An 18,362-nucleotide genomic window follows, 5' to 3' on the forward strand; every position below is an offset into this window, starting at 1 on the left:
ACTGCAACTGAACTTGAGAGCATGTCTTTGTAATGAATAGCTTACTGTCAGCCAGGAGTCTCAGCCAATCACAGCAGCTGAGCTTTCAGCCATCACAGGCTGCAAACTGCTCAGACATGTCCAAATTAGGCAAATGCTGAACTGTAACCAATCAGGCTGTTTCTGTAGGTCACTTCCGTTTTTCTGTCTATAAATACTGTCTGCCCACCTTGCTGGGCAGAGCTCTTTGTTTGTGGAGTGCTGCCCAAATCATGAATCGTTTCTTTGCTCACATAAACTAATAAATTTAATTTGTCTAAAATTTTTTTGTTAACAGTGGTAAATGCTGCTCAGCTGCTACAACTGACACCCTTACCAGTGAGCCTCAGTCCTCCAGGAGAGGTCGCACTAATCCCTGAACTCAGTGGTGCTGGCTGGAAGTAAGCTCCTCCCCCTTTGCTCCCCCTCTCCCCACCTCTGGGTGGGTCCAGGCCTGCACTGTTGCTATTAATAGTCTCCTGATGTGTCTTGTCCCATCCTCTGCCCCTTGAACTCATCTTGCATAATTTTGAAGGAATGAGCTTCCTAAAGCAAATCCAATCTTCCTACTGCAGCTCACAAGCTTCTCTGCTGGTTCTGCTTTGGGGAAACAGCTGCCTCTTTGGCTTGGCAAAGACCATTTATAGACTGGTGCCAACGCATTCCTTCAGCCTCGTCTCACAACCCTTCCCTGCACGGACGCCAAGTTCGATCTAGCTAGGCTGAACTTCTCATCGTTCCCTGAACAATATGCTCTGAATACATTGGAATGGTCTCCAGCCCATTTCCTTGGCAAACTCCTAAACAATCTTCAAGACCCATTACAAATGTCACCACTGCGATGGGTTTCCTGACTCCTCCTCCAACAGGATGGTTATGGTGTGTTGTGCTCCCGCAGCATCTCTTGTAGACGATAGTGAGGGTCCCTGAGTTTCCCACCGCATCAGGGACAGCATCTTGAGCCATTCTGTTTGAAATGTTAAAGGAAATGACAAACTTCCAAGGCTGGCAGTCTTGGGGCCACCCATGGAACTGGCAACTAGGTCACAGATGTGTGGCCTTAACCATGTCCCCAGCCCCTCAGGTGTCCATTCCCCCGACCCCACCCTCATGATGCTGAGGGAGGTGTCTGAGCCGGCAGCACTAGCTGAGACTGAGAAACAAAAGAGGCAAAAAAAAAAAAAAAAGAAAAGAAAAAATGTAGAAGGGCGGTGGGTGACCACTGTACCCTGAGAGCAGGAGGGGCAAGCAGGCCATGTGCAGACCGAGCACACATCATCTCAGGTGGCCACGCCTCAAGCTTGGACTTTGGCTGACTTGGATGGGCAGGCGGGCCAGGCTGTGCCCAGCAAGCAGCCGTGCCTGGGCTTGCTCATTCAGCCATAGTCTCAGCCACCATGCCCCGGAGGACCTGGGAGCTGTGCCTGCTGCTTCTGCTGGAGCTGGGGCTGGGGTCCCAGGAAGCCCTGCCCCCACCCTGTGAGAGGTAGGCATGTGCGGAAGGCAGCTGGGGTTGGGGAGAATGCTGGGGTCTGGAAGGCTGGGGTGAGATCTCAAGCTCTGGGAGTCAGCCTTTAAGAGAGAAGAGGAAGGGAAGGAAAGGAAAGGAAAAAACAGGGAAGAGAAGAGAATTAGGTTTCCTTGTGTTGCAGGCTCTGTCCTGGGCACTGGACCTCCAGTCCTGGGCAGACGGAGCTGCCTGAGGCTGGCCCAGGCACGGTCCACGAGCTTCCTGGACAGAGCCCGGCCTCCCGCCCTCTCTTCCTCCACGCTGCCCCTTCAACTGTGCAGGGCTGTGCTCAGGATTGTTCTAGCAAACTTTGTGCCTGAGTCCCCAGCCTGGGTGTGAGAGGAGGCCTAGAGGTCTGACCAGAGCACCCAGGTTTAAGCCCTGACCCCGACACTTCCTCTGTGACCCCAGGCAAGTCACACCTCTTTCCTGAGCCTCAGTTTCCATCACCAGATGACAGAGATGAGTGAGCCTGTCCTGCCTCCTGGACTCACAGGACATTGTTGACTCTTCACTGCACATGGGTGTGTGGAGCTCTCGCCACACCGACTGTTTTTCCACGTCTTGCAAGAGCAGCAATAATAGAAGAGAAACAGTGATGGAAGCACAATTGGAAGTAAAGCGAAGTCAGGGGCCCGCTGGTGGGGTGAGCATAGGGTGTGTCAGACAGGATGGGGGAAAAGGTGTCTCTGAGGAGCTGATATTTGAGCAGAATTGCGGAAGGAGCCATCCCTGAGCAGATCTGAGAGAGGACAGTTGGGCATGGAAACTCCAGTGCAAAGAGGGCTCTTCAAGGATTGGGAAGTAGGCCTGTGTGATTGGGACAGTGGGAACGGGTCCGGGGAGAGAGGGCTCCAGGCAAGAGGCTCCAGGGCTTGGGCTCCAGTGTTAGGAGTAGAGACGGAGGCAAGTGGTTCAACAGGGGATGTACATCAAAGGGTCAATTGATGGTACCTGGCTGTGGTCGACTGTGGAATATAAAGGGGAAAAGTGTACCTGGGGTAGTTAATTGGTTTTGTCCTGTGCAATTATGATGAGAATTTCTGAGAGGCTGTGTGATCAACTGTTTTGTCAAGCATTCAGTCTTTGCCAAATGTATAGAAAGAGGACTGTGTTGGTGGTCCCTAAGACCACCCTCAGGTCAGTGATTCGCTAGTAATCGCCAAATGATTATAGCCATGGTTATGGTTTATTACAGTGAAAGGAGACATACTAAAGCCATCAAAAGTGGAATCATATAGGGCAGAGTCCTAGGGAAAATGAGCTCAGTTTTGTAGTTTTTCTCTCCCAGTGGATTTATGGGGACAGCACTTAATTTTTCTAGCAACAATATGTGACGGCGCACATGAAGTGTTGCCAATCAAGGGAGCCAACTGAGTCTTGGTACTCAGGGTGTTTACTGGGGGTCAGTCACAGAGGCACAGAGCACCTGTGTGGCTGACCTTAGTTACGCTCTGGGTCTCCAAAGGCCCCCACCATAAATCACATTATTAGCATAAAATATCTGGCATGGCCCAAGCAAAGACTTATCAGGCAGTGTATTCCAGTAACTTAGAAGTTCATTTGTTCATTTTTTTGTGAGACAGAATGTGGCTCTGTTGCCCGGGCTAGCTCACAGCAACCTCAAACTCCTGGTCTCAAGCAATCCTCCTGCCTCAGCCTCCTGAGTAGCTGGGACGACAGGCACACACGACCACACCTGGCTAATTTCTTTTATTTTTACTAGAGACGGGCTCTCACTCTTGCTCAGGCTGGTTTTGAACTCCTGACCTCAAGCTATCCTCCCACCTCAGCTCCCCAGAGTGCCAGTAACTTAAAAGTTGTCTCCCAGGGTCAGTCTGGGCCAGAACTTTCTTTGAAATGTTTAGGGTTTTAACATAGAAGATCTGCTGAGTCAACCCTTTACTACATAAGCCACTTGTTATATGATGAAGAATTTGGTTTTTGTCTTGGGTTTCTGGAAGGTAATTGCTAAGCCCTGGGAATTTCCCCGGTGATAGGAGTGTCATTTTTACTCACATTGGGCCCTGACAGTTTATGTTAATGAGGCGACTTATGGTGGGCCCCTAAGGAAGTTGTGGGAACCCCTAAGTTTGTAGCCAGTTGGTCAGAAGTGCAGGTGGCTTGGGGACCCCTGAACTTGGGGCTGGCGTCTGAAGTGAAGGCAGTCTTGCTGAGGACTGTCCTAACCTGTGCCTGGAGTCTGCACATACCCCAGATGATTAATGCCAGAATTAAACCATAGTATTGTGGTTGGAGTCAGAAAATGTGTGATTTACTAGAATGGTCCTGATTCACTGTAACATAGGTTGAGAAGGGAAGGGACGAAAGAGAAAGGTTTGAGGAACCTTGCATTTCTGGGTGGCTACAGAGTCACCCATGGTATGGAAGAGCAGTCCTGCTGCAATCAGTTACTAGAGGTAAAAGTTACTAATAGAATTTAGAGAATGTGGATCCAACTTCTGAGGAGTTGACTCACGGATGCATAAGGAAATGCAAAATAACAAGAAAAAAAGCACAGCTGGGCTTGGTGGTTCATGCCGGTAATCCCAGCACTTTGGGAGGCTGAGATGCAAGAATCGCTTGAGGCCATGAGTTTGAGACCAGCCTGGGCAACATAGTGAGACCCCATCTCTACAAAAAATAAAAAATTAGCTGAGTGTGGTGGCACACACCTGTAGTCCTAGCTACTCAGGAGGCTGAGGTGGGAGGATTGCTTGAGCCCAGGAGTTCTAGGTTGCATTGTGCCACTGTACTCCAGCCTGGGTGACAGAGCAAGACCTCTATCTCTTAAAAAAAAAAAAAAAAAAGGGAAAAAAAGGAAATATACAATCTCTATAAATTTTTCTCTATAGTAGCTAAAATGAAAATAAGAGATGGGCCAAGCTTAGATTCTGGTCAGTGGAACTACGGCCTCTCGTCCATGACACAGAGCCTCGTGCACGTGGTACTGGTGAAGCCCTAACAGGCAATATAATTAGATTTGGGGGCTATAAAAATGCAAAGGTTGATGGGATTAATGTGGAAATTTGGATGAAAAGTGAAATGTTTAAATAGGCTTTATGTGAAATGGTTGCTTCTCCTTCACCTGAGTGTTTTATGGAAATGGATAGTACGTCTGACTAGGGAACAGTTCCCCCAGCTAGCACTGTAAAACCAAGACCTGTTGGTGTTGTCTGAATGGGGCCACAGTTAGGAATGCAAGAGTTGATAGGATTAAGGTGAAAGTTTGGATGAGAATTGGTATGTTTGAATAGGTTTTATGTGAAATGGTTGTATCTCTTTTTCCTGAATGTATTATGGAGATTAATGTTGTATCTGGCCGGGGAACAGATGGCCCTCTAGGATGGTAAAACAGAAGGCATGTAAACCCACCCATCAAGCAATATTAATTGGACATTCCAAATGGGACCCAATAAGATTGCCCAAGTCCACACTCTGTGGAATATAGACTGGGCCTTAGAGCAAAAGCCTAGAGCCCCTCCCAGCACCACTGCTGAGACTTTGGACTAGAGCATTTCCATCTGAGAGGTAATTATTAGCTTGCTATCAGATATTATTTGTAATTGCCCTTTTGACTGAAGGACATAAGATAATCTTTTTTTTTTTTTTTTTTTTTTGAGACAGAGTCTCGCTTTGTTGCCTGGGCTAGAGTGAGTGCCGTGACGTCAGCCTAGCTCACAGCAACCTCAAACTCCTGGGCTTAAGCGATCCTACTGCCTCAGCCTCCCGAGTAGCTGGGACTATAGGCATGCGCCACCATGCCCGGCTAATTTTTTCTGTATATATTTTAGTTGGCCTGATAATTTCTTTCTATTTTAGTAGAGACAGGGTCTCGCTCTTGCTCAGGCTGGTCTAGAACTCCTGACCTTGAGCGATCCACCCGCCTCAGCCTCCCAGAGTGCTAGGATTACAGGCGTGAGCCACCGCACCCCGCCCATAAAATAATCTTGAGACCTGAAATACCTATAGTATCCCGGACGATGTTGGAGGAATGCTCTTACAGGATGGGCAGTGCCCAGAAGAGTTCTATAATAAAATAGAAATGGCTTATGCAGGGACCTGCTACTGGGGGAACGCAGAGTTACTCATTGTATGCAGGAGCAGGTAAACTCTTTTCCCCTAGTACTGGCTTTGGAATCCCCCAACGAGCTCCGGATTCTCCTGCCACTTGGACAGTGCCCTACAAACTGCTCTTGATTGACCAGCAAAGAGCTGTGTGGCTTACGGGTGACAGTTCCAAGGTGAACAAGCAGCACACTGTTTGGAAGGCTGCCACTCTCATCGGAGGAGGCAAAAGCAAATCAGCTCTGCGGGCTGAACTGCATACTCTGCCACGGTAGTTGTGTTTTTACTGACCCTTGGGCAGCAGCCAATGGCCTGGCCATATGGTCGGGCAGAAAAGCAATGGAAACCTGGTCTATCAGAGCAATGCCCTCATGGAGCGCAGCCCTGTGGGAATCACTACAGGAATTTTAGGAGTGCATCAAAGCAGGACATGTTGATGCCCATCACTTGCCTCCCAGCATCAGATGGCAGTTGGGGCAGCACCTGGGCATCCCTGAGTGCTCACCAAGGGGACTACCTGGGTCCATGAAACCAGTGGACACTGGGGGCAGCAGCAGTGAGAGATGAGCTGAATCCAGATCTATTCCTCTTGTTCCCTCTGAGGCACAAAATGCCCATAAGGACTTTTCTGTCTGCCAGTGAGAGAGACAGAGGCTGCACATGGCTATGGGGCAGATTGTCCTGGAGGGACGGCCCTGCACTCAGCTGGCAAGCTGGGCCGATGCTGGCAGGCCTGGAAGGCTACAAATGGGTCCTGGCAGGACGAGACACTGACTCTGGACTGGGCTTTGCGAGCCTGTGGTAGATGCAAATGCTCAAAATACTGTAAAATAGCCCGAACAGATACCGCACCAATCCGGACCACTGAGCTACATTTCTTCAGACCAAGGGACACACTTTCATTTTCAAAGTAGTGGTTTGATGGAGCATTGGAATGGGCAGTTGACACATTTGCTGTCTAAAGCAGGGGGAGATAAAGGCATAGGTTATCTAGCTACGTTGGGGCTGACAGTGAATACAGCTGTATTGCCTGCTGGCCGGGACAGCCCACTAGTTCTGTCCTACATGGCCCTACCCTGTAAGAACGGGAGTGCACTGGAGGCGAGGCACTTGCTAGACTAGTGCTGCTACCTGCAATCTGGGTAAGCACAATGGCCAAACCTAATTACTGTCCTTTCCAAAGGTGGAAAAGTTGGGGTATAAATGGAGAGAAAGAAGAATAGTAGCTGGGGCAAAGGAATGAATAAATGGATTAATAACAAATGCAATGAGGGAAATTCAATATTATATTAGTACTTTGAAAGAGGCTCAGAGAAAAAGATGATGTTGCCTCTTAGCTCAATTATACTTGACACTGAAAGGGTGAAGCCGTATGTTGCCGAGACCACTCCTATTTTGGAACCTGTCAAGATCAGAAGGGAACCTGAGAACCCAAGTGGCCTTGTCGTGGGAGACATTTTGTCATATGATCTGATGATGGACTGGACTGATTATTAATGGCAAAAGGACTCTAGTAATGTGCCAACATCTTTTGACTCTTATTTTTCAGGTTACATCTATCATAGTGCGATATGGTAAAACACTGGCATTGTCGATAAAATTATAATATTAATTTTGATGGCACATGTGTTGTGAAATTGAGTTAAAAGCCTCCTATCTCTACTGCCACACTAACTCCCCTAAATCTGGGGTATATTCATGTCGATAATATTTCTTTATCTCTTTAAAAAAAGGCTATACCAAAGGTAGATACTCAGGCAAGAATGGCTGTTTTGCTATAATGCTGCGGTCCTCACCCCTCCCACCCCACCCCCACTTGGGCTTGTTAGGAACCGCTGCACATCACTGCCTGAGCTCCACCCCCCATCCCCCACCCAGTCCAGAAAAATTGTCTTCCATGAAACTTAGGAATGGGGGGGGTGCTCACAGCAGGAGGGAAGCTTCATCTGTATTTACAGCCACCCGCTCCCCATGGCTCGCATCACCACCTGAGCTCCGCCTCCCCCTCTCCACCCCTGCATTCCCCGCACCCCTGTCTGTGAAAAAATTGTCTTCTGTGAAACTAGTCCCTGGTGCCAAAAAGATTGGGGACTGCTGCTATACGGAAGCTATACTCAAGCAGGGGTGGGGAAAGTGCAGCCTTCTGATTTCAAGATTGTTCTTTTTTAAGCACCAATGGAGGCAAGAAAAGCTTCATCTTTCTCTGCTGCACCGCTTTTAATAAAAGGATTTGTTCTGTAAAATTTGGATTCAGTCAAAAGGCTGCACTTAAGGACCTAGAAAGCCACCTGTGGCCTTAAGGCTACAGGTTCCCCACCACTGACAGGTGGCCTGTTCTTTGACCTGGGTTCCTGGAAGGTAAATTCTAAGCTCTTGGAATTTCCCCAGTGCTAGGCATGTCTTTGATATTCAAGGCCAGGCTCTAGATAGCTTATGCTAATGAGGTGATTCAGGGGGTGGGCAGGGGTGGGGCAGACCCTGCCAGAAAGACCAACCATGTGTTTAGAAGGTGGAGCTTTGAGCCCCGTGATATCAGCCTGACCTCCCAATCTCCAAGAAGGGCAGTGGGGCTGGAGATTGGTTTCCATTACCTGGCCAATGATTCAATCAATTGCACCTGCATAAACTGTGGACCCCAAACGTCAGTGGAGCGTCCCAGTTGGTGAGCAGGTGGATGTGCTGGGAGGGGGCTGCATCCTGACTCCACAGGGAAAGGAAGCTCTGCATTCAGGACCCCCCAGAACTCACCTTATGTGTCTCTTCCTTTGGCTGATCCTGATTTGTATTCTTATGATAAAACTATAATTGTTAAGTACAGCACTTTCCTGAATTCTATGAGTCATTATAGCAAATTATCAAATGTGAGGGGATGTAGAAACCCCCAAACTTGTAACCAGTTGGTCAGAAGTGTGAGTGGCCTGGGGACCCCCAAACTTGCATCTGGTATCTGACATAAGGGCAGCTTTATCAGACCGAGCCCTTAAACCTGCGGAGTCTGCACTAACTCCCGTGGTGAGCATCAGACCCGAATTGCAGTACACACCACCCCTGCGGCCCTTGGCCTGGGCTCAGCAAAACCATCATATTTGTCTGAGCATCTACATTTAGTGCAGCATTTACATAATACACACAGTAATAGTATCGGTATGACTATGCCTAATATTTGGAGGAATTGATGAAGGCTAGGGAAAGATTTAAAGAAACTTATCTGACCATAAAGCCATTATATGCAAATTCATATTTTTGTAGTAATTTGATTATCATTTCCCTTCTTGATCTGCTGCTATTTGTACCTTATGATAAACTTGTGCAGAACTACTTAGCATAGAAATTAGCTAAAGTTCTTCCTCAGGCCAGTCATTTTTTATTGGTATTACATCCTGAGAAGGCTATAACTCAATCTCTCAATCTATTTAATCTTCATTATCAGTGCTACCGTATGACTTACTTATATAAGGTAGTTGTATCTTACCAACAATGCTAGGGTTACACCATTTCATGCTATGGTCGTAGCACTATTCATTACAGAGAAATCTCTAAGAATTACAGAGCTGCTTCCTATGCCTCCCACATGGAAATGGGCCTTGCCCATACACCAAGTATTATTATGAACAGGCATCATTGCAAGTGGCCATGATTCGGTTATTTCTGGGTTCCAAGTGGCTTGGGGACAAAGCTAGTCACCCTGTCTCACTTCCATTGTGTGCCATTCTATGGCAGGGCCCATCTCCCTCCTATGGGGAGGGCACGGGTGGTATTCAGAATAGTTTCTATCCTTGCTAGTTGTACCACAGGGTGTGCCTTCTTCTGATATTCTTGGGGCAAGGGCAGTCATAGTGCATCAGTGTATGTTGCAAGTGCCCCTAGAAACTTCCATAAGTTTAGGGGCTATAAGATTCCCACAGGTGTGCCACTTGAGCCTCAGCAGCTAGGACGAAGGCCATTGTGCCCTGGCTACTTTGGCGTTGATCTGTATTAAAATAGTCAAGAGGCCCAGCTGGGTAGAGCACAGGCCCTTGCCCAGTGCTGGGTCCTGGCATTATCCCAGCATCAGTTGTTGACTCAGCCTGACCTGCGTCACCGAAGCTTGTCACCTTTCCAGGCCTTGCCTTCCTCCTGGAAGAGAACTCCCTCTAACCTGCTTATTCTAGTTAATATACTTTTGTCCTCTGAATGCTTCTCCGAATTAGAAGCACAGTTGTTTAAGCATGGGAGGACTTCTCTCTCCTAAAGCCCCTTTCTATCTCACGGGCCAGTGTTGTTTAATCGACCATGTGTGTGGTTGCCATTGTGTATTAAAGGCCCAAGTGCAGTTAAGGTACATGTTTTGACCCAAATTGGCGGGTCCCTATAATGGGCTAGATGAGTGGTCATCACACCTACATGTAAGTTATTTTGAGAATGGCATGAGGCCTCCCCCAGCCTGTCTTGTCTCGGGAAGGGAATATTCCCAAGGAGAATTTGGACCTACCCTGTGATGCCCACTGCTTTAATGCCATAAGAAACCCATTCTTTTCTCTTCTGTTTCGTAGCTTTCCATCCACAAAAGCAAGGGTGACCCGCACACGTGCATGTAGCACACTGTGGCATGTTGGCCGTGCTGCTGCTGTGTTTTGTCTTTTATACGCAGGGACCTTTCTAAGCACTTGACGATCAAGGTTTACAGTTCCTTGGTGATTAGTCTGCCGGGAGCTGTAAACCACACAATCCAAAGACTCAGTAGGGAGTAGTTCCTGGAAATTCCTTCCCAAATGATGCACTTTGTAGTGGACAGAACCTGAAAACTAAGAGTCAAAACACTGGCGCACGGGTAGAGTTCCATCAGTCATCAACAGCTGGTCCACCTCATCCTTCAACCGTGTGACTGAATCCCAGAGCGGTGCCACTCGGGTCTGCAGGCTGCCATTCGACCTTGTCAGGTCCCAAAAGCAGGAGTGGTCCTGGCAAATGTGTGGCTTCCCCCTTTCAGGCATTGGATATAAATCGTGCTAAGAGAATATTTTCTTGTTCTCTCTCCAAGCACATATGTGATGTTGGACTTCCCTCATTGCATAACCCATTTATACATTCCTTTATCCTCAGCGCTATTTCTCCTTCTGTCCATTTGTCATTGATTTTTACCAAACTTTTCCACCTTTGGAAGGGACATTAGGTTTGGCCACTGTGCTGATACAGGTTGCCAGCAGCAGTACTAGTCTAGCAAGGGCCCTGCCCTCAGTCACTCCCATTCATGCAGGGTAGGGTGACAAAGGCGCAGAACTAGCGGACTATCTCGACCGCTAGATAATACCGCTGCATTCACCAACAACCCCAATGTAGCAAACGGGCTGAAGACACAACCTACCCCACCAGGCCCTTAGGAATTCTCGCATAAAGGTTTACAGGCACAATTACAGCTTCTTGCTTGGGAATCATCCCTTCTTCTGACACCCGCAGTTGTAGTCTTGGTCCTGGGACCACTATATCAGGTAAGAACAAAGTGGTTGAGATGATGTGGGAAAAAATTGTATACTCATACCCGCAACCTCCTCCACCCCTCCTCCCCGCATCCGCCAGAAAAACAGAGGACTCTGTGCAGTGGGAGCCCTCCCTTTGCCCCACTCATGGTGAGTGTGAGCACACCTGTGAAGGTGTGTAAGCCAGCCCGTCTTGCGTTTATCTCCCCCATTTTAAACAACAAATGTTTTAATTGCCTGTTACAATTCTCTATTAAACCACTACTCTGGGCTGGGTGCTGTGGCTCATGCCTGTAATCCTAGCACTCTGGGAGGCCGAGGCAAAAAAAAAAAAAAAAAAGAAAAACCCCACTACTCTGAAGATAATATGCAACATGATACATCCATTTAATATAATATTGCTTGCCCTATTGTTGGACACTTTGGTCTATAAATTGTGTTCCTCGATCTGAGGAAATGTAACTTGGTGGTCTAAATTGGTACAGTATCATCTGTTCCAATATAGCATTTTATAGTATTTTGGGCATTTGCATCTACAATCAGGTATGCAAAGCTACTTTAACGTACCCTTAGTTTCTTTTTTTTTTTTTTCTGAGACACAGTCTCGCTCTGTCGCCTGGGCTAGAGTGCCGCGGTGTCAACCTAGCTCACAGCAACCTCAAACTCCTGGGCTCAAGTGATCCTCCTGCCTCAGCCTCCCAAGTAGCTGGGACTATAGGCGCCCACCACAACATCCGGCTAATTGTTCTATTTTTTGTAGAGACAGGTCTCACTCTTGCTCAGGCTTGTCTTGAACTCTTGAGCTCAAGCGATCCTGCTGCCTCGGCCTCCCAGAGTGCTAGGATTACAGGCGTGAGCCACTGCGCCCGGCCCACACTCAGTTTTCCATAGTGGTTCCCACAGGGTCATGCCCCACGTGGGTATCCCTGTAACAGTTCAGTTTTCACTGCCTGTCTACCAGGCCATTTGGCCACTGCCCATGAGTCAGTAAAAACCCAAATATAGGGGCTTTTATCATTCAATTCTTCCATCATTGCAAGAAAAACACGTGCTATTAAGTCCACTGAGCTGATTTGTTCTTACCTTCTTCAGAGATTTTCCATCACTCAGTCAGAGCGCCATGGCCTTCCTAACAAGATTCTGTCTGTCTACCCATAAACCAAGCAGCTGTTTTTGGTCAGTCGAGAGCTCTTCCTAGGGCCCCTCCTGGGTGGCATGGGCTCCTTAGGTGCTTCTGAGGTCGGCCCTAGGGGAAAGAGGCTCTCTGCTCATTGATACCATGTGCACCTCCTTGAGTTCCCGGAGTAGTGTGTTCCTGAATACTCCATTTCCGTTTCATTAAGGAACTCTTCTGAGCACCGCCTTCTTCAGTGTTCCTCTGACATTACCCAAGGCATTGTGGGTATTTCAGGTTTCAGGATTACCTTGTGCCCTGTAGCCACAGAGGCAGTTTCAACAAACACCCAAGAGCAAGCTAGTAATTGTCTCTCAAATGGCATCTGCCATATGGTGTGCCTGGAGATTATCTGGTCCCTGGTCTCAGCCATCACCACTGGGTGCACCTCATGGGCTTTTGCCATGAGCCCTTCTGATGGAGTTTACACTGGCCTATTGCACGGAGAACTGGCTCACAGCAGCACTCCAGCTTCTACCATGTCACTCATTAAAGTGCCAACCTCCTCTTGTCCACTGGCTATTCCACACCCTTTCACGTTAGCAACCAGTGTGGGCTCAGGCAACTGCATCAGTCCTTTACTGTACGAAGACCCTGCTTGTTCTCTCAGCCCTGGATGTCACTCTCACCCAGAAACCCCTACCACAACACATAGGCACACCATACACGCACACACATGCACTCACATAATCCTTGTCCAGTTCCAGGTAACATGCCCTGACCAGTCTGCCCCAGACTCTAGCACTCTTTTCTGCTCTAATAGTGTGGTAGCGGTGGCCTGACCGGCTCCCATCTCTGTCTCTGCAGCCAGATTTACTGCTACGGGGAGCTCCTGCACCAAGTTCAGATGGCCAAGCTCTACCAGGATGACAAGCACTTTGTGGACATGCCACTGTCCACAGACCCAGGTGAGGCACCTGGTGGCTCACCTTCTCCTGAACCTTCTCCCCAAAGAGGCCAGGGGGCAAGACCAGGCAGAGAGGCCCCTCTGATCAGGCCCCCCGCTATCCCCTCCCTGCTGCCTACCCTCCAGACACAGTCCTGCAGAGCTTCAGCGAGCTGTCCGAGGCCCACAACCACAGCATCCCCACGCAGCAGCTGCAGGCGTTTGTTGCAGAACACTTCCAGGACGTGGGGCAGGAGCTGCAGTCCTGGACCCCTGTGGACTGGAAAGACAGGTAGGACTCTAGGCAGGGAACAGGAGAGGGCCCCTCCAACAGGGCTGCCTGCTTGAACCCTGTGGGGCCGGCCCTTCTCCAGCCCCCAGTTCCTGCAGAAGATCTCGGACGCCAAGCTGCGTGCCTGGGCAGGGCAGCTGCACGAGCTCTGGAAGAAGCTGGGGAAGAAGGTATCAGTGTCCTGGGGCCACCCAGGGCCTGGCAGAGGGGTCTGGGGCTGGGAGAGAGGTATGCCCACAGTGCTCGCAGAACACAGATCGGGGGGCTCCTTTCCTGAGAACACAGTTCCCCACTCCCTGGGTCCCCAAATGGAAGCCCTCTAGAAAGAATTTCTGGAGTTAGAAGGAGTACTTGTAACTCCTCACCTCCTCCAGGAAGGCTCCCCAGCCTCCCCGAGGCAAACCTCGCCTGTCCCGCCTCCCAACACTGCTCTTGCGTAACCTGCTGAATGTTCACACATACCTGCTGGGCTCTCTCCCTTCCCTAAGCTCCTGGGGCCAGGCCTCTGTCTCAGGAACAAAAAGTGCTATGCTGCGTATGACCAGGCGTGTGCTCAGCACAGTCCTGAGCTGCTTTCTCTCCTCTCTCTGAGGCTTTGCGAGGGCAGAGGTTGCCCAAGGCCACACAGGACCCCCATGCTCTCTCCTCCCACTCAGCCCCTGTGCCCTGGCACTCACCGGCACAGTGCTGCTCAGGGCTCCTTTGCTAGCTTGGGTTGTCTTCCTCACCTGCCCTCAAGGGCACCCATGGAAAAAACCAAGCCCCATTCTCTGCTCTCTCAAAATGCCTGAGACAGGCTTGTCTCTCCCCACCACCAAAACACACAAACAGAAATCGTGGGAATAGCCGGGCACCGTGGTGCACACCTGTAGTCCCATCTGCCAGGAGGATCGCTTGAGTGGTCAGGGCTTCTGCACGCCATCAAATTGAGCTAGGACTCCAGAGGCTGGCACAGGGCCGGTGAGGACACCAAGGCACCCAGCACTGGGCCTCGACCACATGGCTGAGCAGCAGCAGAGACAGCACGCAAGCCCAGCTGTCTGGCTCCAAAGCCCATGGCTGCCAGGGCCTCCACGCCCAGCATCCTGCAGCCTCCACTTCCATGGGGATTCTAGGCTCCCCGTGGCTTTCCTCTCTTTCCTGACTCCAGATGAAGCCAGAGGTTCTCAGCCACCCTGAGCGGTTCTCGCTGATCTACTCGGACCACCCCTTCATTGTGCCTGGCGGGCGCTTTCTCGAGTTCTACTACTGGTGAGAGGCCAGGGGGCCTGCAGGGGCCAGCAGTGGTGGAGAACCCAGGGCCAGTAGGGTGTGCAGGGCCAACGGAGGCAGCAGAGTGATGGCTGAGCTGCCCCTCCCCCCAGGGACTCCTACTGGGTGATGGAAGGTCTGCTCCTCTCTGAGATGGCCCAGACGGTGAAGGGCATGCTGCAGAACTTCCTGGACCTGGTGAACACGTGAGAGGGGGCTGGGCACCTCCAGCCTGGGGGTGGAGGAGAAGCAGGTGTGCCTTGGGCCTGGAACTGGATTTGTCTTGGTGCTAGTCGCTAGGCAGAGGGCATCTCAGCAGGCCTCCCTCTCGGCAGCTATGGGCATGTCCCCAATGGCGGGCGTGTGTACTACCTGCAGCGGAGCCAGCCCCCACTCCTGACCCTCATGATGGATCGCTACCTGAATTACACCAACGACACCACCTTCCTGCAGTGGGTACCCCTGCCTGCCCCGCAGGCCCACCCCATCCCTCAGACCTCCCAGGGCCGGGGTGGGGGTGGCGTGCCTGGGCTGATGTGCTGCCTGGCCCCACCCCAGGGAGAACATTGAGACCCTAGCTTTGGAATTGGACTTCTGGACTAAGAACAGGAGCGTCTCTGTGAGCTTGGGAGGAAAGAGCTACGTCCTGAATCGCTATTATGTCCCTTATGGGGGACCCAGGTGAGAAACTGCCCAACCCACCCCTCAATCTCTTACCCACTCACTCTGGTTTGAGCATCACAACACCCCTGAGCAGGAGGGGGTGACTTAGCGTGGTCTCTTGGACAACTGCGGGCTGAGGGGGCCCGAGGGTAGCTGGGTCAAAATGGCTCAGCCTCTTGGTTGGGCACAGGGCGGCTTAGCACCTGCTAGTAACCGGCCACCGCCTCTGCCCTTCGCCAGGCCGGAGTCCTACAGCAAAGACGCAGAGCTGGCAGACACCTTGCCGGAGGGTGAGCAGCAGCGGGGTGGGAGGGCTGGGGGCAGGGTGGCTGGGTGTCTTCAGTGTGTCGGGCCTGGTCCCCCATCGGGGGCTGCCTCCCCCTGCAGTCAGGACTGGCTGGGCTCCCTGCTCTGTCCTCCCAGGTGACCGGGAGGCTCTGTGGGCCGAGCTCAAGGCTGGGGCCGAGTCTGGCTGGGACTTCTCTTCACGCTGGCTCATCGGGGGCTCAAACCCCAACTTGCTCAGCAGCATCCGAACGAGCAAACTGGTGCCTGTTGACCTGAATGCCTTCCTGTGCCAAGCAGAGGAGCTGATGAGCAACTTCTATGCCAGACTGGGTGAGCACTAGCGGGGGGCAGGGTTGTTGAGGTTGGGTTCCTGCCTGAGCCTTGGCAATAGAACTGGAAGGAGAACCCTGGGAGGAAGGGTCTTCAGCTGCCCGCCTGCGCTGGGGTACCAGCAGACAGGAAGTGGAGCCCACCCTGATCTTCCCACTCCTCCTCCTTACTGTGAGGGCCTCTAGGGCCTGTGAGGGGACCCGAGTCCACACGTCCCAAACCCCTGCACTCCATCTCCCTCAGACAGCTGCCCCCTGACCCTCAGAGCTAGGGCACTCTGCACAGCCAGTGCCCTCGGGAGGGCGGACCTGGGGACAGGCCAGTGCAGGCCCCAGGAGCAGTGCAGGGCCATCTGCTCAGGGAAGTCCGGGACTCACAGGCCTGAAATGCGGGGGGCTCCAGGGAGGCCTGTCTCCTTGCCTCAGCCCCTGCAGAGGACCACAGGGAAGGCCAAAGTAGGGTGACGAAAGGTACGGGGCCCAAAGCTGGGGCCCTGGCTGCTCGGCCTAAAGCAGTGCTGCCCCAGGGAACGACTCCCAGGCCAGGAAGTACAGGACCTTGCGGGAACAGCGCTTGGACACCCTGAGCGCCGTCCTGTGGGATGAGGAGAACGGTGCCTGGTTCGACTACGACCTGGAGAATGAGAAGAAGAACCAGGAGTTTTACCCATCCAATCTCACTCCGCTCTGGGCCGGCTGCTTCTCCGACCCTGGCGTCGCAGACAAGGCCCTGAAATACCTGGAGGTGAGGACACAGCAGGGGGGGCTGTCCCACTGGAGGCAGGACTGCCCCCTCCTGACTCTGAGCAGGACCTGGCAGGTGCCAGCCACTCCCTCCTGTTGTGCCCTTGTCTTAGCTGAGGGTCCCCCTGGAGCCACCAGGGGGAAGCTGTGAGCCAAGGAGACAAAGGCCAGGAAGGGGACATCTGGCTTCCCACAGGGCCCAGCATCCTGGCTCCCCATCCAGGCCCCACCCACAGTCACAGTGTCTGGAACCTTCTAGGACAGCCACATCCTGACCTACCAGTATGGGATCCCGACCTCTCTCCAGCAGACAGGCCAGCAGTGGGACTTCCCCAACGCCTGGGCCCCCCTGCAGGACGTGGTCATCAGAGGTAGGGAGGCAGGCATGGCGGAGCCCAGGGCCTTGCCCTGCACCGGCGTGTAGAGGGTCGGCCTCCCTGGGGCTGGGGACATGTGAACAAAGGACACAGGGCCCCTGTCCTTCCTCCCGCTCTGCTCTCCCAGCCCCCACTCAGCAAACACTTGTGTCCAGCCTGCCCGACCAGTGGAATCCGCCCTCTGTTCTCCCTCCAAACCCCAGCCCGAGATGAAGGGTGGCCTGGCCCGTGGCTCCAGGAGGAGGTCTTGGGGCCCAGGGCCCTTTCCCCCTGAGGGGAGAGTGAGGCCCGGCCTCTGCTCTCCCTGGAACTGGGGCTCTGGAGAGTCAGGGTGCTGCCTGGGGTGGGGTCTAGGCCTGGCCAAGTCATCTTCACTTCGGGCCCAGGAAGTGGCTTTCCAGCTGGCCCAGAATTGGATCCGAACGAACTTTGATGTCTACTCCCAGACGTCAGCCATGTATGAGAAGGTGAGCTGGCCCTGAGCCGTCCCAGTGTCCCATCAGGGCCCCTTCCTTGGGGGGGAGGTGGGGGTGTCAGGCTCTGCAAGCCCAGCCCAGGGCCAGCACAGCTGGGACAGTGGCGGCGCCCAGTGGCCAACCCTGGGCACTGCAGGGGCCAGAGCTGCAGGCCAGAGTGGCTTCTCCCCAGGGGCTCCCATTGTTGCCCTTGGGGTTGGGGTTGGGGTCATTGGGTCAAAGGCAGTGCCTGACCTACAACCTGTCCTCTTGTCCCCAGTATGACATCAGCAACGGTGGACAGCCCGGTGGTGGAGGGGAGTATGAAGTTCAGGTGAGCAGGCCGGGGTGAGCTGGCAACAGCTTACAGGGAACCCCTAGGCTCTGCTGGCCCCCAAGACTGACCGTGGCCCCCCAGGCCTCAGTGTGCTCGCCTGGATGTGGGCCCATGGGAGGCGCTGACTGGTGCTCCTTGGTACCCCTGGGGCTAGGCAGGGCCAGAGCCCCTGGGTAGAGATCCCACATCCCCAGAGGGCTTGGGGCTCCCCAGGGACCTGGCCCCACTGGCCGTGCATGTCTCCAGGAGGGGTTTGGCTGGACCAACGGAGTGGTCCTGATGCTCCTGGACCGCTATGGTGACCGGCTGACCTCGGGAGCCCAGCTGGCTTTCCTGGAGCCCCGCTGCCTGGTAGCTGCCCTTCTGCTAAACTTCCTGGTCAGCCTGCTGCCATGGTGACAGCCCCACCACATTGCCTGCCCTCCCCACACCTGGCCCCAGCTCCTGCCCCATTAAACCTCTGCACCAGGGCCTGCCTTCTCCCTGCCTTCTCCCGGCCTGGCCTCTGTTCAGA

At 52.4% G+C, this 18,362-nt stretch overlaps 1 protein-coding gene across 2 annotated transcripts; it reads left to right on the plus strand.

The window, feature by feature from the left end:
* The first annotated feature begins 1,358 nt into the window (after nucleotides 1-1,358).
* Nucleotides 1,359-18,331, plus strand: LOC138385107 (trehalase). Of its 2 annotated transcripts, XM_069470827.1 has the most exons (15): nucleotides 1,359-1,504; nucleotides 13,034-13,134; nucleotides 13,260-13,404; nucleotides 13,487-13,574; nucleotides 14,555-14,655; nucleotides 14,769-14,861; nucleotides 14,991-15,107; nucleotides 15,214-15,336; nucleotides 15,559-15,608; nucleotides 15,742-15,936; nucleotides 16,463-16,680; nucleotides 16,939-17,050; nucleotides 17,411-17,523; nucleotides 17,792-17,845; nucleotides 18,095-18,331. In XM_069470827.1, exons 1-15 carry the CDS (start codon nucleotides 1,416-1,418, stop codon nucleotides 18,245-18,247), a joined length of 1,752 nt encoding a protein of 583 aa, XP_069326928.1. In that variant the 5' UTR covers nucleotides 1,359-1,415; the 3' UTR covers nucleotides 18,248-18,331. The 2 variants fall into 2 exon arrangements, with proteins under 2 accessions (XP_069326928.1, XP_069326929.1); XM_069470828.1 differs by lacking the exon at nucleotides 14,769-14,861.
* The last annotated feature ends 31 nt before the right edge of the window (nucleotides 18,332-18,362 follow it).

This window comes from Eulemur rufifrons, chromosome 6 (assembly GCF_041146395.1).
Source record: "Eulemur rufifrons isolate Redbay chromosome 6, OSU_ERuf_1, whole genome shotgun sequence".
Taxonomy (NCBI): domain Eukaryota; kingdom Metazoa; phylum Chordata; class Mammalia; order Primates; family Lemuridae; genus Eulemur; species Eulemur rufifrons.

What these genes read in the sequence shown, in the direction of transcription:
- LOC138385107 (XM_069470827.1), top strand. Translation starts at nt 1,416, where the DNA reads ATGCCCCGGAGGACCTGGGAGCTGTGCCTGCTGCTTCTGCTGGAGCTG. An exon ending in TTCCTGGACCTGGTGAACAC is followed by an intron (nt 14,862 to 14,990) that starts GTGAGAGGGGGC and finishes CCCTCTCGGCAG; the next exon opens with CTATGGGCATGTCCCCAATG. An exon ending in GAGGGGAGTATGAAGTTCAG is followed by an intron (nt 17,846 to 18,094) that starts GTGAGCAGGCCG and finishes GCATGTCTCCAG; the next exon opens with GAGGGGTTTGGCTGGACCAA.